This window comes from Heterocephalus glaber, unplaced genomic scaffold, assembly GCF_053883595.1.
Source record: "Heterocephalus glaber isolate CG9 unplaced genomic scaffold, H.glaber_assembly_v1.0 deba00001532, whole genome shotgun sequence".
NCBI lineage: Eukaryota > Metazoa > Chordata > Mammalia > Rodentia > Bathyergidae > Heterocephalus > Heterocephalus glaber.
In genome coordinates, this window is record NW_028258330.1 from 23,296,047 (window position 1) to 23,315,895 (window position 19,849).

The 19,849-nt window shown below is 54.9% G+C and overlaps 1 protein-coding gene across 1 annotated transcript; it reads left to right on the top strand.

Annotated features, from left to right (window-relative positions):
* The first annotated feature begins 4,747 nt into the window (after nt 1–4,747).
* Nucleotides 4,748–18,421, top strand: Mylk2 (myosin light chain kinase 2). Its single transcript, XM_004840596.3, has 13 exons — nt 4,748–4,877; nt 4,978–5,074; nt 5,556–5,976; nt 6,792–7,090; nt 8,568–8,673; nt 9,406–9,499; nt 11,492–11,601; nt 11,682–11,823; nt 14,913–14,983; nt 15,076–15,204; nt 15,863–16,015; nt 16,208–16,340; nt 17,531–18,421. Exons 2-13 carry the CDS (start codon nt 5,026–5,028, stop codon nt 17,609–17,611), a joined length of 1,788 nt encoding a protein of 595 aa, XP_004840653.1. The 5' UTR covers nt 4,748–4,877; nt 4,978–5,025; the 3' UTR covers nt 17,612–18,421.
* The last annotated feature ends 1,428 nt before the right edge of the window (nt 18,422–19,849 follow it).

The window sequence follows — 19,849 nt, forward strand, 5'->3', positions numbered from 1 at the left end:
TTGATTTGTTGGTTGTGAAAATTCTCCAGGTGTTTTCCAGCGAGCATGAATCCGAACTGAGGCTGCCCTAGGCTGTAGGGACAGGGTTCTTGCAGTGTTTTCCAGGGAGTGGGCCTCTGACCTGGAAGTTCTCAAGCTTTCGTATGCATGAAGATCACCTGAAATGCTGCTCAGAAAGACTGATTCCTGGAGCCCCATTCCAAGCAACCTTCATCTTCAACTGCCTGGGGCCTCAGGCAATGACTGAGAGCCAGAGGGATGTGAGGTTCTGACCAAACCTTCAGCTGAGAAGTCACCCCCTGACCATCAGTTTCAAAGGCTCCACTCCTGAAATCCCACCATGTTTCGTATCTTATTACTGCTCTTCCTACTTTTTGCCATGAATTTCTGTGTCCATGCTATGTTTTGACTTACTGATCTGGTCATCATTACAAAGGATCATTTTTAAAATTGGAAAATCCAAGCAAACTAAAGAATAAAAACCATCTCCATTCTCACACCTGTTAAGATGTATCTGTATCCCCACAGATGCCTTCTCTATATTTTGGGGGTTTTTTTGTTTTTTTGGGGGGTACTGAGGATTGAACTAGGGACCTTGTGCTTGCAAGGCAGGTGGCAGCACCACTGAGCTAAATCCCTGGCCCGCCTTCTCTATATTTTTAATAACAAAAAGATCCTACTCCATGGGTGAGTTTTGCAATCTTGTTTTCACCTAAAATGTAATGTATGGCGATTCTATTGTCTTCCCACAACTTCATCTCTGTGTCTCCAAAGTGAGTGCTTTAGTCCACAGAGTAGAGTAGAACACTCAATTATCTTAGCCATAAAATCCTACAATCCTGGGGTAGGACAATGTGTCAATTAGGCTTCCAGAGAACTCTGTCCATTTTGCAACATGGAATGCCCATAGATCTCTGTTCACCAGCTTTAGCCACAAGAGCAGGGTCTATCATAGTGACAACCTTACCGAGGGCTTTTCCAGAGGCCAGGGAGGGGCATAGGAACTGCCAAGGCTCGGCTCAGGGCCCAAAGGTGGGAGAGGGCAAGAGAAAACAACTTGCTCATGACAGCTCTGAGTGACTCTCAAGTTAGGACCAGGGTGGAAGTTACAAGGGGAGTTGGCTGCTCTCTTTGGAGTCAGAAAGGTTATTGCTCAACTCCTTGGATTTTCCATCACAGCAGAGCAGGGAAAGGGTCAGGTGGGGAATGTCTCTTCTAGCAGGTCCTTTTAAAGCCTTTTGGCTGGACCAATTTCCTCTCAGAAGCCAAAGAAGCAATGCCTGGGTAGAGTTAACTCCTCCACTCCCAGGGAATTCTGGAGACAGATGAGCCTAGGAGCCTGGGCTCCTGAAAGGCAGAGATATCCAGGGCAAGAGGCCTAAGGAGCCGTGAACTCTGGCTGGAGAATCCTCCCCTCTGGCTTGTTAAATCCAGCAGGCATACTTGCATCCTGCTGACCTTAATTCCCCTGGCGGGTTTAATTGGTCCTGGCATTGCCCCATTTCCTGTCCTGCCCCTGGAGAGACAGAGGGTATCTGCAATTAGAACAGGGAAGGGAAGCCCCTTCTTATAAGGATGGGCAGGGGCTCTGGCAACCCCTAGCTGTGTGGAGGAAGTTTCCCCATGCCCTACCCTTGTGCCTCCAAGAGAGTGCTGAGAAGCCTGGGGACTCCCAGAGAGCAGCTGGCAGGTGCAGGCCACCCTGTGGATCCAGAACCAGGCCAGCCTCCCAATCTAGCAGAAGGGCCAGTGGAGCAGGTAGGAGCAGCAGGGCCCTCTGCCTGAGATGACCACGTATGGAGCCCCAGTACCTGTGCCAAGCACTCTACATACATGTGCTGGCTACATATTCCCCGCCACCCTGTTTGCAGGAGACAATGGGGCAGAGTGATGATGAGCCAAGCCTTGGGTTAGGTGGTTCCAATCCCAGCTCTATGACATTGCCCATGTCTCAGTTCTCCTGCTGCATCTGCGAAACGGGGATGCAATGCCTGACATTTACACAGTACACTCCCACACTGCTCTAAATGCTTTGTGTACCTTCCCTGGGGTGGGTGCTTGTCCTGCAGACAGGAAACCAGCGAAGGCATTTATCTCAGCTCACGGTTATTGGTCATGGAGTTCGACTGACAAGAGCTTCCAACCCTTTCCCAGCAGGGTCATTATAAGGATTAAAGGACCCTCAATTGTTTACCCACATCCTTGGCTGTTCTAGAAAGGGTTCAGTAAGTGTTTTTACTTGGGAATCATAACAGTAAGAAAAGTAGCAAATGAAGCTCCTTAAATTGTCCTAGCCTGCCTGGATTTTGGTCTCACTGAGAGGTGGCTCTGACTTTGAATCTGGGTAGTTTGAAGTCACTCACTAAGCTATTTACCTTCCCTGAGGATCTAGGGAGAAGGGAAAAGCCCTTGGCACAGTCAGGCCTGGCCCTTGGTGGGCACTCAGTACATGACAGGTTTTTTTGTTTGTTTTTTGAGACAAGGTCTCACCATGTAATCCAGGCTGGTCTTGAACTCACTGTGTAGCCTAGGCTGGCCTCGAACTCTTGGTGATCCTCCTGCCTCAGCCTCCCAAGTGCTGGGATTACAGATGTGCACCACCATGCATGACAGGTGTCAATAACCACAGCAACAGCAAGGGGTATCAGCAAGGCCCACAGAGTAAAGTAACCCCATGGACCCGGTCTAGAGTCTTGCTGGTCACTCAGTTAGACTGACTGGCAGGCACACTCTGTGCTGGGGACACACAAGCACCACACAGCCCTGCCCAGACTGTCATCCATCGTCAGAACAGGGTTTGGCCTAGGGTACTGAAGGAGGCCAGGGGGCAGGGTTGATGTTCAAACTTTCAGGCCAAAGTAGAGAATGCTGTGGTGATGACCAAACAGAAGGCCAAGAAGTCCCAACCCCAGATATGGACTGGAAACACTTCAACCTTCAAAATCCTGAGATCCACGTGGTGGGTAACCACTAACTGCACCCCCAGGTCTCCCCTTGTTGAGTGGCGTTAGGCAAGCTACCTATTTCTTTAATTCTCCTTGTCCCCATCCCAAAAACAGGGGTGAATGCTGCCCACAGTTCTTAACAAGATAATGTGTAAAGACAAGCTGGAAAAAGCTGGTAGTGGTGTTGAGTAAATGAGTGCTCCCTTCTCTGAGGAGCTGAGGTTCAAACACCAGCTCAGCCCCTTATAACCAGTACGACGTGGTGTAAGTTACAGAACCCTGCCTTGGTTTCCCCATCTGTACTGTCCCCACCTCGTCGGGTTGTTACGAAGAGAAAACCTTCACAGAGCACTGAGGTGAGGCTGGTGCCGGGAGTGCTGCACAATTAGTTATTTTTGCTTCCTGGAAGAAGCAGGCTGTCAATGGACCTCGCAGAAGAGAAACAGGAGAGGAGGGCTGCGCCTAACGGAGAGTCAGACTGAGCTAATGGTCAAGACTGGGGAGGGATCTCCAGCTCTATTTTTTGCTAACTTGTATCAAGAACTTTAACCAAAGAAAAAGGCCACAGTGACATTTCTCTTCCATCCTTGGTGCCCAGTTTCTTGCTTATTCTGCCAAAGATTTTCTTATGATTATAAAGTGACAAAGTATGGGTGTGGTGGCACACGTCTGTAATCCCAGCACTAGGGAGGCTGAGGCAGGATTGCTGTGAGTTCAAGTCCAGCCTGATTTACAGAGCAAGACCTTGTCTCAAAAAAACAAAAACAAACAAAAAATAGTGACAAAGTATATATTATCCACCCAGCCCCTTTTGCACAGATGTTAGCACACTCATGAACTTCTTTGGAGGTCACTTCTTATCAGCTCATTAGCAGCTTCCTCCATCCTTACAACTGCATATCTCCCGCTTGCTTAGAGGCACTGCGTTCTCTCTGCCTTCTCCCGTGTGAGGGCAGTGGCTGGGTGTTTTTCTCATTTGACAGAGAGGCTGAGCGGAGTGACTGGATGGTTTGCCAGTCAGGACCCGAACCCAGATGCCCACTCCACTGCTTCTCCCAATGCCCTCAGCTCTGACCATTTCTCCAAGCCCCTGAGGGCATGGCTGGGCAAGCAGCCGTGGCGATGGAAAGTCCCTTGGAGCATAGCTTGAACACCTGGAGTTGGGATCCAAATCGTAATGAAGGATTCTTGAAAAGACCCTCCGCTGCCCGCCCCCCCATCCTGGGCAGGCTGCCAGAGAACTGGATTGGATCTGGGGAGCGGCACAGGGCACTGGCCACCTCCCACGGCCCAGGAGCCTGAGAAGATTTTCCAAAGAAAAAGCTTCTGTGCCCGTAGCCATAGTAAGCAAGTGCCCATGAGACAATTTCTTACCCAAAGATGGTCCAAGTAGGTCCAGATGCCAAGGGCACAGAGCTGGGCACTGGGGCCAGGATAATTATCCTTGGGCCTTCGTGGGTCTGCCGGTTCTGGGAAACCCTAGGAGTTGTGGCATGCAGGTGAGCAGAGCCAAGACCAGGCCTGGGCATGGTCTGATCTTGCCCTTCAGCTCTGCCTGAAGACCCCCTCTCCTTCCAGGCCCCTCTGATCCTAAGTTGGGGTCCTGGGCAAGGCCTGGGGAAAGGGCTGTTCCCCCAGGGCCCCAGGTACCCCCTTTTTTTCTCTTCCTGCTTATTCCAACACCATTCCACCCCAGTCAGGCTGTGGGAAGAATGCTGTGTCCTCTGAACAGGGGCCAAGAGTGACAGGTGGTGGCAGCCTGAGCTGCATGGCCCCTGGTGTAAGAGATCCTCTTCTCCGTCCCCGCCTCCAGGGCCCACACCCCTGCCTCCGCCTCTGCCCACCCGGCCCAATCCCTTACAACTGCCCTGGGACTGCTCCTGAGTAGCTGCTGCGAGACAAGTGGCCACAGGTTGCCCCTCTCTGCTCCAGGTACGTCTCTTCCCTTAGTCAGCTTGGCCTGGCCTCCTCTTGCCACAGCTAGACAAGACAGGGCAACTGAGAGTCCAACATACCCCTCTTCTTTCTGCAGCTAGAAAGACTTGAGTTAGACAAGCAGAAGCACACGCCTCCTTACCTCATGGCGACAGAAAATGGATCAGTCGAGCTGGGAATCCAGAACTCAACAGGTGCCAAGCTAGGGCAGGAGTTGGAGGGAGGAGCTTGGGAAAGGATGGTTGGATTCAGGGTTGGGCAGGTTCCTCAGAGAGAGTTCTGAGCCCAAGATTTCTTTGCATGGTGCATAGGGAACTCAGGAATCAGAATGATCTCTGGGTAGGGTTAGGCTGGGTCCAGGGCCTGCATGAAGATCTCCCTGGAGAGAGACTGGGAGGATGCGAAGCCTCCGTGGATGGCTGTTGGGGAATGTACCTAGACACTGGGCACAGAGCGGAGGGAGGGGAAGCAAGACTCACTCAGAGGGCCAGAGCCTCCCACAGAGGCCACCAAGGTTCTGGCAGTCCATCTCAGGGGCCCACCAAGTGGCTCCATGGGACAAGCATGTGCAAATTGTTGCCCGGGTGGAGACCTGGGCCCAGGGCTGGTCTCTGTCCAGCCTGGCTGGGGAGGGGAAGGCGGGGGGATCCTGACAGACGTCTCACCTTCTTATAGACAAGGCACCTAACAGTGCTACAGATGAAGAACCTCTGGCTGCAGAGAAACACCCCGGGTCCCCAGACCCCAAGAAAGATCTGGATCCATCCACCCTGAAGAGAGCTGCCGAAGCCCCTGCCCCGGAGAAAGGGGATGGTGTCCTAGTTCAGCCCTCAACCAGCAGCCAGAGCCCTGAGGCAGAGGCTGACCAGGGAGGGGGCCCTGCAGAGGGCAATGCTGGGCAGCCGGCAGCCCTGCCCCAGCAGACTGAGACAGCTGAGGCCAGTGCCAAGAAGCCCAGTGCTGAGCAAGGACCCTCAGGCAGCCGAGCACCTGGAGAGCCCAAGGTGGGCAAGAAGGCGGCAGAGGGCCAAGCCGCGGCCAGGAGAGGCTCTCCTGCCTTTCTGCATAGCCCCAGCTGCCCCGCCATCATCTCAAGGTGAATGCTCCTGCCTGCGAATGGGAGGCACCTTTTGGCTCCCTTTCCCTAGGGACACACTTGATTCCCCTGTCTGGGCATTTTGATCTTCCCATTCAGTCCTGGATAGGGTAGTGCTGATGCTCAGCTCCCTCTGTCCTGGGTGTTGGCTTTGCCACATTGTCCCTGCAGAACCCAGGACTTGACTCCCATTCATAGAGGCCTGGAATGAGGAGATGTCTCCAAAGACCACCACAGATAGATTTGTCTTCTCTTCTCTGGCTAGACATTTGGGCAAAAATTTCCCCTTGTTCCATGGGCTTGGCTCTAGTCAAGGGCTGGGCTGAGATTTCAGGAGGAAAGGATTTTAATATAATTATTAGCATAATATGAAAAGATGACTGACAGACTGGCAGATCATTGCTAAGATTTTTGTAGCCATAACACAGCACTGGTTTTATGATGTGATCAGATGTGCACACCTGAGTGCTAACGAGGTCTTAATGCTAGGTTGTAAACTATAATAATATCATCATATCAATTTAATAATTGTATATTAATAATATCAATTCATCCCCACAGTCTTTATGAATCAAGAGTTATATAATTCCCTAATTGTAGCTGCACATTGATGACCCATATCAAGCATCTTGTCATTAATGATCTGTCAGTGTGCAATGACTGCAGCCATCCTGGATCTTGTTCGGAGTGCATCTGGAGGACTTTGGGGCAGGGTTGGACCACTCCAGGTGGCAGTTGAGGTCCAGGAGCATGAGCCCTGCCTGAGGCCTGGGTGTGGTGGCTGCGGAAGCCTCACTGCTCTTCTTACCTTCCAGCTCTGAGAAACTGCTGGCCCCAAAGCCCCTCAGTGAGGCATCAGAGCTCATCTTTGAAGGGGTACCTGACACATCTGGCCCCCCAGATCCTGAGCCAGCCAAGGCAGAAGGAGAGAAGAACATCGTGGCAGGGAGCCAGAAGGAAGCAGGAGAGAAAGCCCCCGGCCAGGCTGGCCAGGCCAAGGTGCAAGGGGACACCTCGAGGGGAATCGGGTTCCAGGCTGCGCCCTCAGAGACCGCGGAGGAGGGGCAGGCCCTCTGTCTCCCAGCCAGGGAGGAGGACTGCTTCCAGATTCTGGGTAGGCGGGGTCTGGGCTGGCCTGGGCCCCAGGGGTGGGGTGGGGCAATCAGTCCCAAGTGTCCTCATTCAGGGGCTGAAGTGCCCTAGGCCAGGCTTCACCCAGGCCACTTGTCTAAATGTCACACAGTGCCAGGAAGCATTTCCTATTGCTAGAAGTGGAAAAAGGGAAGTGAAGTGCCCGAAACACATAGTGAAGACAGCCTGGGTCCAGAGTCCACTTTTGATTCTTTTTCCTTTGGTTAAAATAGGGTTAAACCAACCAACCAACAAACCAACCAACCAACCAAAATCAGGGAGATTATTGGAGCAACACCAACTTACTGGACAGTGGAATTGAGGGTCAACCTGTAACAAGCCTCAAATGCAAAAGGCTCAAAGGCTCAAACTACATCCTGGGAGAGTGGGTCCTGGGGCCCACTGAGGGTTCACGAGCTGAGGAGCACAGGTGTCTGTGTGGGATCAGTGACCAAGGAAGCTGAGCTGCAGAGCAGCCTCCATGGGCTCAGACAAGGCCCAGTGGGGTTATTGGAGCTTATTCGGTGGGCAGCAGAGCACTGAGCATGAGAAAGCTTGGGCAGCCAGGAAGAGGGAGAGGGCTGAGGGTGGGGTTGAGACAGGGTCAGGAGAGCCTGGAGTGTCCTGACAACCCCCTTCAGGCCGAAGTGCTCTGGGAGACCTGCCAGCTGGCCTGGCCTGGCCTGGTGAGCGGCTCAGTGCCACCCAGACTGGGTGGGAGGATCTGGCGGCTGGGCGGCAGCCAGGGGCCCTGCCTTCTGCCCCCAGCGGCAGCAGAGACCTCCGCCCCGCCCTGAGATCACATCCTGCAGTTACGGGCCCTGAACCACCTCCAAGGGCCATCTGATTTATCACCAGCCTGGCTTCCCTGTCGCCTCTAGCTATTTATATAGAGGTTTCCATTCCCCATGACTCAGCCTGCTGGCCTTCAGGGCCGGCTGGTCCCCATACTGGCCGCTAGATGGCGGGCTCTCCTCACCAAACAGCTCTTCCGCAGAGGCCCGTGTTAGAGGTTGTGCAGGTCCCACCACCCACCCGGTAGTTCAGACACAGCGCCCCAGCCCTCTGAGATTCCACTCCATGGCTGCGGTTTTGGTTGGTTTGTCTGATCGGTTGTCTTTCATAGAAACAAAGATAATGTGGGGTGGAATCCTCCCATTTCTAATATAGGAGAGTCCAAGAAGTCCAATCAGCGAGCTCATTGTTCTGCTAGAAGCTGGGTCCCTCTGAGAGGAGCAGAGGCCTCCTAAGGCCATTTGGGGAGGGGGGGGGCGGGACAGAGAACTCAGTTCAGAAACTGGGTTCCTTAACCCCTGGAGCCAGGTGTTCCCGAGGTATCATTTGGTGAACTTACCATCCCCAGGGTGGGTGTGTGTGCGGGGGGGGGGGCAGGAAAGTGAATCCTCAGCTGTCTTGACACAGGCAGCACTGACCATGGTGACTCTGCTCTGCCTCCCCAGACGATTGTCCCCCTCCTCCCGCCCCCTTCCCACACCGCGTCGTGGAGCTTCGGCCCGGAAATGTTAACAGCGAATTCAGCTTGAACTCCAAGGAGGCACTTGGAGGGTGAGCCTGACCCCCACGGGGACCTAGGGACAGCACAGCACCCAGCCCTGTGGCTGGGACACACAGATGAGGATGTGTTCACTTCCACATAGGTCATCCATCGGCTGTTATGTGCTGTTGGGCCCTGTCACTGTGATACACAGGTCACTCAGTGTTCTCATATAGGAAGCAGTATTTTCCTGTCTGCCTCTGGTCCCAGGCCCCAGTGACCCTTCAGGGTGATTCCTGCTTTGTAGAAAGTCTGGTTCTGCCTGGTACCTTTCCTTCTGCCTGAAAGTGACCTCAGGGACCTGCCCTGCCCTCTGGTGGGTTGCACTGGAGATGCCACACAGAGTTACAGGTGGACAGGCAAACAGCCCTGATGCAGGGCCCAGATGCCCCAACTATAATCCAGACACCTCAGTTCGTGAACTTTTCTGGGGACTTCCCTTCCAGGAACAGGCTGTACACGCCCAAGTTTCAGTTTGGGACCGAATCCAAGGGCTGCCCCCGCCCTCCCCCGGAACCTGTCCTGTCTGTGCTCATGCTTTGTGTGATCCACAGAGCCACTGCCCTGGCAGTGAGGCTTCTGGATTTGGGGGAGAGTCAGGGCTGGCTGGGTGAGTGCTCCACCTTCCAGAGGAGAACCCAGGGTCACCGTCAGGGCTGGGGCTGAGATGGAACAGAGCATGGGACCCTGCTGACCCCTCTGCCCTTCTGAACCCCCTCACTCCCAGCCTCCTCCCTCTCCAGGGGCAAGTTTGGAGCAGTCTGCACCTGCACAGAGAAAGCCACAGGCCTCAAGCTGGCAGCCAAAGTCATCAAGAAGCAGACCCCCAAAGACAAGGTATCGGGGGAATGCCTGGGTGCATGGAGAGGGAGGTCTTGGAGTGGGTACCTCTCTCCCTCCTCCATCTGCACCACTGACCCCGGGGCCTGGTGCTGGAGATGCCGCACAGAGTGACAGGTGGATAGACATATAGCCCTGCTGCAGGGCCCAGATGTCCCAACTATAATCCAGATACCTCAGTTCGTGAACTTCTCTGGGGACCTCCCCTGGGGTGTGCACACCCTAGGTTCAGTTCAGCAACACTAGAGTGGGCTGTGGCCAGGGTACCCAGGTGCAGGGCTATGGTCCCTGCTCTCAGGGAGCTGACACCAAGGTGGAGATGCCTGGCCCAGAGCTTTTCCTCTAGCCTGGTGCCTGGCCCAGCTCAGAGGCCAGGAGCCATATTTGTCCAGGGAATGGATGACCAAAGGCAGGCAGAGGCGCTGTGGTGAGGGGCTGTGGTTTGGGGAGGTGAGCACATCAACACCCCAGTGTGGTCAGAACTGCAACTCAGAAAAGTGGGGTTTATGAGTGGGGGCTGGGGAGGCTTCCGACTCTGCCTGGGGGATCAGGGAAGATTCCTAGACCAGCTTCTCCTGAGGGAAGGGCTTCAGAGTGAGGAGATGGTCTATGGAGATGCAGGGAGAAAGTTTCAGGCAGAAGAGACTATGGGGACATAGTTCAGGGGTAGAGCCCTTGTGCCAGAAAAGAAAAGAAGGGGAATAGGCGGAAAGGCCAAGGGACAGAAACAGCAGTGGTGCTAGGAAGTATGCAGAGGCTCAGGGCCCAGCCAGAGGGCAAGAAGCAGCTCCAGATGCCATAGCCGGGTTTCCCCTCGAGGCTCTAAGAACAATGGGCAAGATCATGTTTTCTATGTCGCTGTGTCCTTCACCGTCCCTCCCACTTGGCCTCTGCCCAGGACCTGGCAGGGCACAGATGCCCAGGCCCCCTATGCTGTGCAGATTAACTGGAGCCCCTACCTGTTACCTGATGATTGGGCGGTCTTTCTAAGCCATTCCCTGTGCCAGGGGCTGTGGAAATGTCAGTGACCCAAAAAGGTCTCTGTCCCTCTCTGGCTGACAGGCTACAGTACAGGGACAGATAACTAAAAGCTAAAAACAAAAAGCATGGTGTTAGATATTGAGAAGGGCTGCGAAGAAAAATAAAATCAGGTGCGAAATGGAGGGCATGAGGCTTGTGGGATTCTTTCAGAAAAGACCTCTCCGAGGAAGTGGGAGGGGAGGGGAGGCCTGAAGGGAGGAGAGAGAATCAACTGGGAGCCTCATGGTGGCCAGTGCTTAACTAGTGGCCCTGCCTCCCAGGTAGAACAGGGAGGGAGCATTTGCCAATTTCCCTAGTGCAGTCTTCCTGCCACAGCTACCAGCGCAGCAGTGTGATAACTGGGTCACACCTTGCTGAAAGTGGACAAATAATGGTGGCTTAGACTAGGAAGGCAATGGTGGAGGAGGGGAGAAATGACTGAGTTGACTGGGTTTCTAACCTACTCTGAGGAGGGGCTTTGTCAAAAGACTTCCTGATGGGTTGAATGTGATGCCTGAGGGAGGGAGTGACAGAGGGGACCCAGGATAGCTCCTAACTTCTGGTCCGGCCTGCCTGGGTGAGGCCTGCTGTGCTTTTGCTGGAGGGCAAGCTGGGGACAAATCGGCTGTGGACTGTCAAGGGCTCAGTGTGGGGCAAGATAGATTTGAGGTCCCTCAGTCATCCAAGGGAAAAGTTGAGGGGGCAGCTGCTCGGTTGGCATCTGGGGCGGAAGGGAGCACTCAGGGGCAGAGGTGTCTGGGAGCCGACCCCATCGGGATGCAGTGCAAACCCAGGGGCTTGATGGGAATGTCTAGGCGGGGGTCACCTGGAGGGAGAGAGGGGGCCAGGGCGCTCTCAGGGTGATGTGGGCAGTGGTCAGCAGCCCCGAAGGTCTGGTGGGGTGAGGCCAGGAGGCCGGGGTGTGGAGAGACGATGATGCGTTGGTCCTCTCGGCTTCCTGGCCTCCAGGAAATGGTGATGCTGGAGATTGAGGTCATGAACCAGCTCAACCACCGCAACCTGATCCAGCTCTATGCGGCCATCGAGACCTCGCATGAGATCATCCTGTTCATGGAGTAGTGAGTCCCAGCTGTAGGGCGAGGGTGAGGGGCGGGTGCCCACAGCCCAGAGCAGCCTGCAGAGGGGTCTGTGCACGCAGCATCGAGGGAGGCGAGCTCTTCGAGAGGATCGTGGATGAGGACTACCAGCTGACTGAGGTGGACACCATGGTGTTCGTCAGGCAGATCTGTGACGGGATCCTCTTCATGCACAAGATGAGGGTCCTGCACTTGGACCTGAAGGTACTGAGCTGCCAGCCTCCCTCCATCTCCCATCCTTCCTCCTCTGTCCTCCTTCCATTCGTGGGAGGTTTACTGAGTAATTACTAAGTGCCAGGAGCAGAGACAGACAGGAGGGACCAAGGTCCCAGCTCTCACGGAACTTCTAGCCTGGTACTAAGTATTCATAAGGGTCCTTTACAGTCCTGTGAGCACCAAGCTCAGAGTCCACACATCCAAGCAGGAATAACAGGCCTGTCACAGAGTGACAGAGACTCCTAATGTTTATTTATTCAAAGCCAACAAGTGTGCATTGAGTACCTGCTTGATGCCAGGCAGTGTATGGGTGGTAGAGATCCAAAGACAACCCAAAGAAATAAAAATCCTCCCCCACGAGCTTACCAGTTGTGCTGCACCCAAGGCAAGGGCAACAGGGCTGCGTAGTGAAGGGACATTTATATCCCTTCTGACCTGGCTCAGCGCCATGCACACAGCAAGACAGGGAGAGCGAGCAGAATTTGTGTGTCACATCAGCTCCCACTACTAAAGTGTGGCTGTCTAGAGCCCAGGGGGCAGGGAGGGACAGCACGGGTGCCAGGGATGTGTGGTCTTTATGGCAGTGCTAATGTATGGGGAACAAGTGGCGCAGCTGGAGGGGCATGTGGTGTGCTAGCACCATCCGCAAGTTGGGTGCTACTTTCCTTCATTCACTCAATGGGCACAGGCTGGAAGGCAGTACCCGGTAGCAAGCAAGAGCATCCCTAGCATGGTATGTATGTATGTATCTATTCATTTATTTGTTTGTAGTTGTGGTTGAACCCAGGACTTTCACGAAGTCTTTTTTTTTTTTTTTTTTGAGACAGGGTCTCCCTAAGTTGCTAAGTTTTCCAGGCTTGACTCAAATTTACAATCCTCCTGCCTCAGCCTCCCAGAGTGCTGGGATTACAGGCATGCACCACTACACCTGATTTTAGAACAGGGTTTACCATAGGGATTAAGAGAATATGGTCCATATCCCAGGGAGCATACAGATTATCAGAGCAGCAGACATTCATAATGTAATGACTAAACCTGGAAACAGTGTCACAAACCATCCAAAATGTTAAGGAAAATGTCGTGAGAGGGAGGGACACGCAGGTGGCAGTGGAGGAAGACACAGGGGCCAGAGCATCAGGGTCTGGAGTAGGGTAAGGGATGCTGTGGCTGTGTCTGGCACTGCCTGGGTTGGTTTGGGGTTGGTGCCACTCTGCACAGGTGTGTGACCCTCTGCACAGGGGACAGTGCCTGGTCAGTGTGCTGGTACCACCCTCTGGGGCAGGTGAAGGAGGAGATGGGTTTTAGCAAGGCAAGGTGGGAGCAGCGGAGATGAGGGGCAATGGGAAGAATCCAGGTAGGAGATGGATAGGCCAATGTGATTTGCCAAAGGCTTAGGAAAACGAGCAGGTGACTCCTGAGTTCCGGGGGCAGAGGGCAGCCCTGGCCCTGAGCCAGGCAGCTGTGCCAGCGCGGGGACACTGGAGGCTGGCCATTCCCTGTGAGAGCCAGTTTCCCTGGGGGCTAGAGCAGGGTCCCAGCTTAAAATGCAATGTCCCAGGAAGACAGTCAACCTGCAGCCTCTGCATCCTAAAATGTGATTTTCAGGATAGCAATAAGTTTGTCACCACAAATGTGTTTTATAGTAAAGAAAGCTGGGAGTATCCAGACCGATGGTCACTCCCAGGTCCCTTGGCTGCAAGGCACCTGAGATCCTTGAGTGGGTGTTGAGCATCTCCCCGAGGAGGTTTGGGTGGTTCTGTCTCTCAATTGTCCCCATGCTGGGACCTTTTTTCATTTCCTTGTTTGGTGGGACACGAACTGTGGAAGTCACTTTCGTCCTGCTCTGAGTGGCTCTGTCAGCCCTGAAAGGCCTTGGGCAGCCCACAGGGCTCAGATAGACAACAGAATGGCACGGAGGCGGGGTAAGGGTGGCACACACCCTGGAGAGCCAGGGTACTCTTGTCTTACTCCATGGCACATGGCCTGTGTGGCCAGGAGGTGCCAGGCTGCATGTGAAATCCTCTGCCTTTGAGCTGTTGTTAGCTATAAGATTTATCCCCTGCCACCTTGGCTCAGGCCTGTGTGCCTGTGTTCTAGGACGGGATATGGCGGCCTAGGGGCCTAGGTGACTTCCTTCACATGCTCACCTGCGTTTGGGCGCAGCTTCCCTCTGAGCCTTGGCTGAGCACCTAGTGGGCGCTTTGTTAGCATGAGGGTGGGGCCCAAGGAGGCAGGAGCAGGCGGGCACTGTCTTGGAAGAGCGACCCAGGATGGTCATATGTGCCACACTTTACCCTGTAAAGTGCCCAAAGGGGCCTTATTGGCTGGCAGCGGTATGGAGGGACAGATACCAGGAGGCCAGTGCTGGAGTTCCACAGCCCTGGGCTCAAATCCTGTCATAAAATGGGGATGAATGGTAACTGTACCTCAGTGTACTTTGAGTTTTATATCAAGGTAACAGTATCCGTCTCACAGGATTGTTGGGAGTATGGATGAGGAAGTTGTAGACATTGATAGTGTGTACCTGCAGCCTCAGCTTCTCAGGAGGCTGAGGCAGGAGAATTGCTGGAGCCCAGGAGCTTGAGACCAGCCTAGTAAGACCCCATCTCAAAAAAAAAAAAAAGAGAGAGAAATTAGATGACCCAGGGCCCAGGGTCTGATATTTTATGACCACGAGTGTGCCCAGAGCAGTGCAGGCTGCACTTTGAGGGCTTCCTCTGGCACCGCTGAGCAATGTTTTCTGCTGTGGTCTGCAGTGCTCCACACCCTGGGGCGCCTCCCCTGCACACCTCTCTTCTGCAGACTTAAGTGTCCCCACCCTATCATTGCTAGGCTTTGATCTTTCACAGCCTTAAATAGAAGGAAATTCCCTTGAGCCTACTAAGAGGTCCGAAGCTTTGCAGCCTCACTCATCTGTCTGGGCTGCAGTGTCCTTGCTGGACTGGGAGCAGGCCGGCCTGAAGAGTCTCTGTCACACTGGGTCTCTGCCTCACCGAGCCAGGCCCTGGAGTGGAACTGGTGGGGAGGCAGGGTGAGCTGGGTCAGAGGCCAACCCGGGCCACTCCCTGTCTCCTCAGCCAGAGAACATCCTGTGTGTCAACAGCACGGGACACTTGGTGAAGATCATTGACTTTGGCCTGGCGCGGAGGTACCCTCTGGTGGGTGGGGAGGGGAGGGCCCAGGGAGGGGAGAGGGTTCCAGGAGTAGGCTGGGGGCGCTGAACTCTTGCTGTCACCCCAGGTATAACCCCAGCGAGAAGCTGAAGGTGAATTTTGGGACCCCGGAGTTCCTGTCCCCTGAGGTGGTGAATTATGAGCAGATCTCCGATAAGACTGACATGTGGAGTCTGGGCGTCATCACCTACATGCTGTGAGCCCCAGGGGAAGGTGTTTCTGGGGTCGGTAGGGACCCAGGGTGGGCAGTGGAGGCCAAGACAGGCTTTGGGGTTCTGGTGAGGTAGCGTTACCTCCTTCATCCCCCGGGACTTGCAGGGGGTTGGGAGTGTAGGGACAACCAGGAAAGGACCCTCTGTTCCCATTTTATAGATGGAAAAACAAAGACCCCTAAAGACACAGCATCCCATCCCAAGGCTCTGGACAGCAGATTTGGGGTTTTTTTGGTACTGGGGATTGAACTTGGGACCTTGCGCTTGCAAGGCGGGCACCGGAACCACTCAGCTAAATCCCCGGCCCAGGCCAGCAGATTTGGGGTGAAGCAGAGTGGGAGCAGAGGGGCAGTGCAGAAGTTTTGTGCCTTTGCCACATGCCTTGCACTCATCATTTCTCATCTTCACCATAACCTGGGAAGCTGGGGTGATTATGCCCATTTTACAGATGAGAAGAGTGAGGCTCAGAGAGGGGAAGTGACTTGCCCAAAGTCATCCAGCCAGATTCAAACCCAGGTCTGTCCCACTCGGGAAGCTGGGGGTCTTTCCAGCACACGGTGCTGCCTTCTAGGCTCTGCCCCCCACCTCCAACTCAGCATCTGTGGTCTCCTCTCCCTGCCCCCTGCCACCCCTTCCCTCCAGGCTGAGCGGCCTCTCCCCCTTCCTGGGAGATGATGACACCGAGACCCTGAACAATGTCCTGTCTTCCAACTGGTACTTTGACGAGGAGACCTTTGAGGCTGTGTCAGATGAGGCCAAAGACTTCGTCTCCAAGCTCATCGTCAAGGACCAGGGGTGAGGCTCACCTAGGACCTGAACTCTGTGTGTGCAAGGTCACTGCGTGTGTGCAAGCTCATTGTGTGTGTGTGTGTGTGTGTGTGTGTGTGTGTAAGCTCACTGCATATATACTCACAGTATGGGAACCAGGTCTGAAGGCTGCCTGCTGGGCCTGGCATTTCCTTTAGCAATATGCTGCCCTCTCCACAGGGCCCGAATGAATGCTGCCCAGTGCCTGGCCCACCCCTGGCTCAACAACCTGGCCGAGAAGGCCAAGCGCTGTAACTGCCGTCTTAAGTCCCAGATCCTGCTTAAGAAATACCTCATGAAGAGGCGCTGGAAGGTACTGCTGGCCAGCAGGGAGGAGGGTGGGTTGTGGACAGAGCCCTGCCTGGCAACCAGGGGTTCTGTTGCCCAGTCCTGGCCCTGTCTGGAAAACAGGGTTGGCTTTTCTATCTCTGCTCTGGCTGGGCTCCTTCCACCCACTCCTGCCATTCTGGGGAGGAGCACCCACCTGGGGCTCGGGCTTGGGGAAATAGCTCTGCTCCCATCACAGGCTCTCTTCCTTCATTTTTCAAATATTTATTGAGCAGCTACTACATCTAGGCACCAGGACATAGCAGTGGATAAGATACAGGATTCCAGTCTCTGAACTTACCTCAGTGGGAGTGGAGTTATTGGAAGGGTTAAGGCTGGGCTCTAGAAAAGAAAAAAACAGGCACCCAGGAAGTGCCATGGGAGAGATTGGGAGCCTGTCTCTTATCCTGGCTCAAGGAAAGAGGAAACTGTGGCTCAGAGGTGGGGGGAGCTTGAAGACTGCTCAGCAAGCCAAGGGGCCAGGCTGGAAATGAGCTCTCTGCCTCTCAGAGTGAGGCTCTGCCCAGGAGGCGCCCTGCTTGTCACCAGAACTCAGATGGGAAGTCAGGGAGAGCTCCCTGAGCAGGCGCCTGTGAGCAGAGACCCCAGGAGGTGTGGAGTGAGGGCGCCTACTCCTCTCTGGCCTCATTCCTCTACCATTACTCACTGTACTCCAGCCATTCTGGCCTCCTATGCGCCCCTCAGACTGGCCAGTGGGGCTCTGCCACAGGGCCTTGGCACTGCGGGTCCCCTTGCCTGAAATACCCTTTCCCCATACTGACACAGTCTCTGTGCGAAGGCTCCTCAGAGAGCTCTGACTTGCCCCTGAGTTCTGGTGAGAAGCAGGAGGACTCCTGGGCAGAGCCTCCCTCTGGGAGACAGAGAGCTCAAGAGGGGGGATGTGGAGAGACCTGTTTGCCACGTGAGGGGTTTATCTTTTACTTGGAGCCATTGAGCTTTTGAGCAGAGCTGTTCACTTCCAGTCCAGCTGATGTGCCTGAAGAGTGGAGGAAGGAACCCCGACCATGTGGTGTCATGGCGCCCCCTTTGCCCAGTTTGGGCAGTGCAACCCTGTCCACTGACTTGGCCTGAAGGGATCATTGAGGACACTCAGCTGTCCCACACTTTCTCCCCTGTACCAGTGCTGAATAAGATTCCTTCTTTCTCCTCCCCTAGAAAAACTTTATTGCCGTCAGTGCTGCCAACCGCTTTAAGAAGATCACCAGCTCGGGAGCCCTCATGGCTCTGGGGGTCTGAGGCTCTGAGGCCTGGACGCAGCCGCTGAGTGGCCGGGCTGAGGCCACACAGCCCAGAAGGCAGGCCAGGCCCCTGGGACAGGCTGGGCAAGACAAGGCTGTGTCAGGCCAGGAGGCTCAGGGCTCCCCATGCCCCCACTCAGTGACGCTTCCCTGATGCCAGCTGCCTCTCCTGGAGTGTGGCCTGGATCCATACTGCTAATGCGCCCCCCAGACAGGGCTTGGGCCCAGCAGCCGCATCCCAGCCTCCACGAGCCTTGAAGTCACTCCCCTGTCCCCTCCCTAGCTCCCCGTTTGAGCGCTGCCCTGTGGCCCCTGTCTGCCCCTCCTGGGGCATCCCTAGCCTGGACTTGCTCTGGGCTGGCATGTGGTGGCTGGGGGTCCCACATGTTGGGCTTCCAAGGTTGTGTATGGGAGGGTTCTGGCGGGGCAGAAAGGCACCCCAGCTGCCCAGGAAGACAGAGCAGGCTTTGTGAACCAGGACCTCCATGCCCCTCCACTCCCAACAGATAAGGCACCATCTAGGCCAGCCGACCCCTGCCCACCTTCTTTGTGACCACCAACACATAGGAACTCTGAGAGAGAGAGGGCGCCCTGCCTGGGCCCGATGGAGGGGCAGACGAGAGGCCTGAGGGACACAGGAGACCACCCCTGAGCTTGCCTGTGGGTTAAGCCTGCCCAACCAAACCTCTCTGGGCCCATCCTCCACCTAGAAGACTGGGTCAGCATGCCCAGGAGTGTGAAGGTCCCTGGGCAGCCCCCAGCCTGCTGTCAGCTTGTGCCTTGTAAATAAATGTACAGATCGGCTGTGCCCTCCTTCCCTCTGTGCGGGCAACTCCAGTTTGTTGCACACCTACTGTGTGCTGGTGCCTTAGTACATCCACCTGTGTGCCGTGTGGCTCAGAGCCAGGCTGCCCGGCGCATGGTCTAGGTGAACCTATGGCGTGCGTGCTGCAGTGGGCTGCTTGTGTCATGAAAAGCTCTAAAAGGTTTGCCATCACCAGTATAGGCTAATGGCTTCCCTGATTTGTACCTCAGTTTCCTCACCTATGCGAGAAGATCGAAATGTGTGCTGATTGTCCACCAGGCTCTAGTTAAGCATTTACATAAGATGTAAGCTCATCCCTCCTCCTAGCGGGATTATAAAGTATTGTTATTTCCAGTTCACAGAGGGAAACTGAGGCAGTGAGGCAGGGTGAAACCAAGATGGGTGGGGCCTCAGTTGGCGGAGAGGCAAAGCACAGGGCCGTGCTCAGCACTGGCAGGTTCTGGGGGCCCAGTGTTTTTAACTGGCTCAATGGAAGAGGAAACTGAGGCTCAGAGGTGGGAGGAGCTTGAAGGCTGCTCAGCAAGCCGGAGCAGGCTGGAAATGACCAGGATGGAGTGTTGTGCCCATTTCTCACGTAGGGCACCTGAGCCTCAGGGACATTTGGTCTCTGGCTCAGGATTGCACAGTGGGTTAGTGGTGGAGACTGGGCTCAGAGCCCCTGCTCTTTGCTGCTGCACTGTCTGCCTCCTGAGAAGCCCTGGCAAGCCCAGGTCAGAGACTGCCGGGCCCTTCCATCTCTCCTGTCCTCACCCTGCCCTGCCTGTTCCTGCAGAGGGAATCAGGATCCCATCGCGGCAGATGCCACATAGAGTGGGGGGTGAGGGGCTGGGGATTGCCGAGCCTGGCTCTTGCAGTTGAGAGCTCAGAGGCCCCAATCCTGGCGTGGGCTCTGAGGGTGGTATGCACATGGACAGGGTCCCCAAGGCCCCGGATCCCCACCTGCCCGCCCGCCTGTACCTGCCAGCTGGGCCAGGCCTGTGGTTTCCTCTGAGTGGTTCTCTCACCCTCCCTGGCCCCCACCCAGGCTGAGCCTGGGCCACACAGAGCGATGATGAGGAATGAGTCACCCTGTGGGGGAGGGAGGAAGTGAGATCGCCCAGAGCAGAGATTCAAAGCCTGGATCTAGCTGGGGAAACCAAGGCCAAAAACGGGGAAGGCCTCTCATCCAACACTGCAACAGCAGGGACTGGAAGCCAGGACTGGACTCCCAGCCCAAACCTCAGTTTCCTTCTCTACATCTGAAAGTGATATCCTCAGCTCTTCTCTCCTCTGCCATATCCAGGGCCATTATAACAGTTGAAAGATAGGACAGGGTATCATTCACCATATTCCACAGGTGAGGAAATAGGTTCAGAGAGGGAAAGTGACTTTCCCAAGGCCACCCAGCAAATTACCATGTCCTGGGTAAAG

Bases quoted from the DNA above. Each gene is read 5' to 3' on its own strand.
- Mylk2 (XM_004840596.3), top strand. From the start codon at position 5,026: ATGGCGACAGAAAATGGATCAGTCGAGCTGGGAATCCAGAACTCAACA. The intron at 5,977-6,791 runs GTGAATGCTCCT...CTTACCTTCCAG, and splicing joins TGCCCCGCCATCATCTCAAG to CTCTGAGAAACTGCTGGCCC. The intron at 15,205-15,862 runs GTGAGCCCCAGG...CCTTCCCTCCAG, and splicing joins GGCGTCATCACCTACATGCT to GCTGAGCGGCCTCTCCCCCT.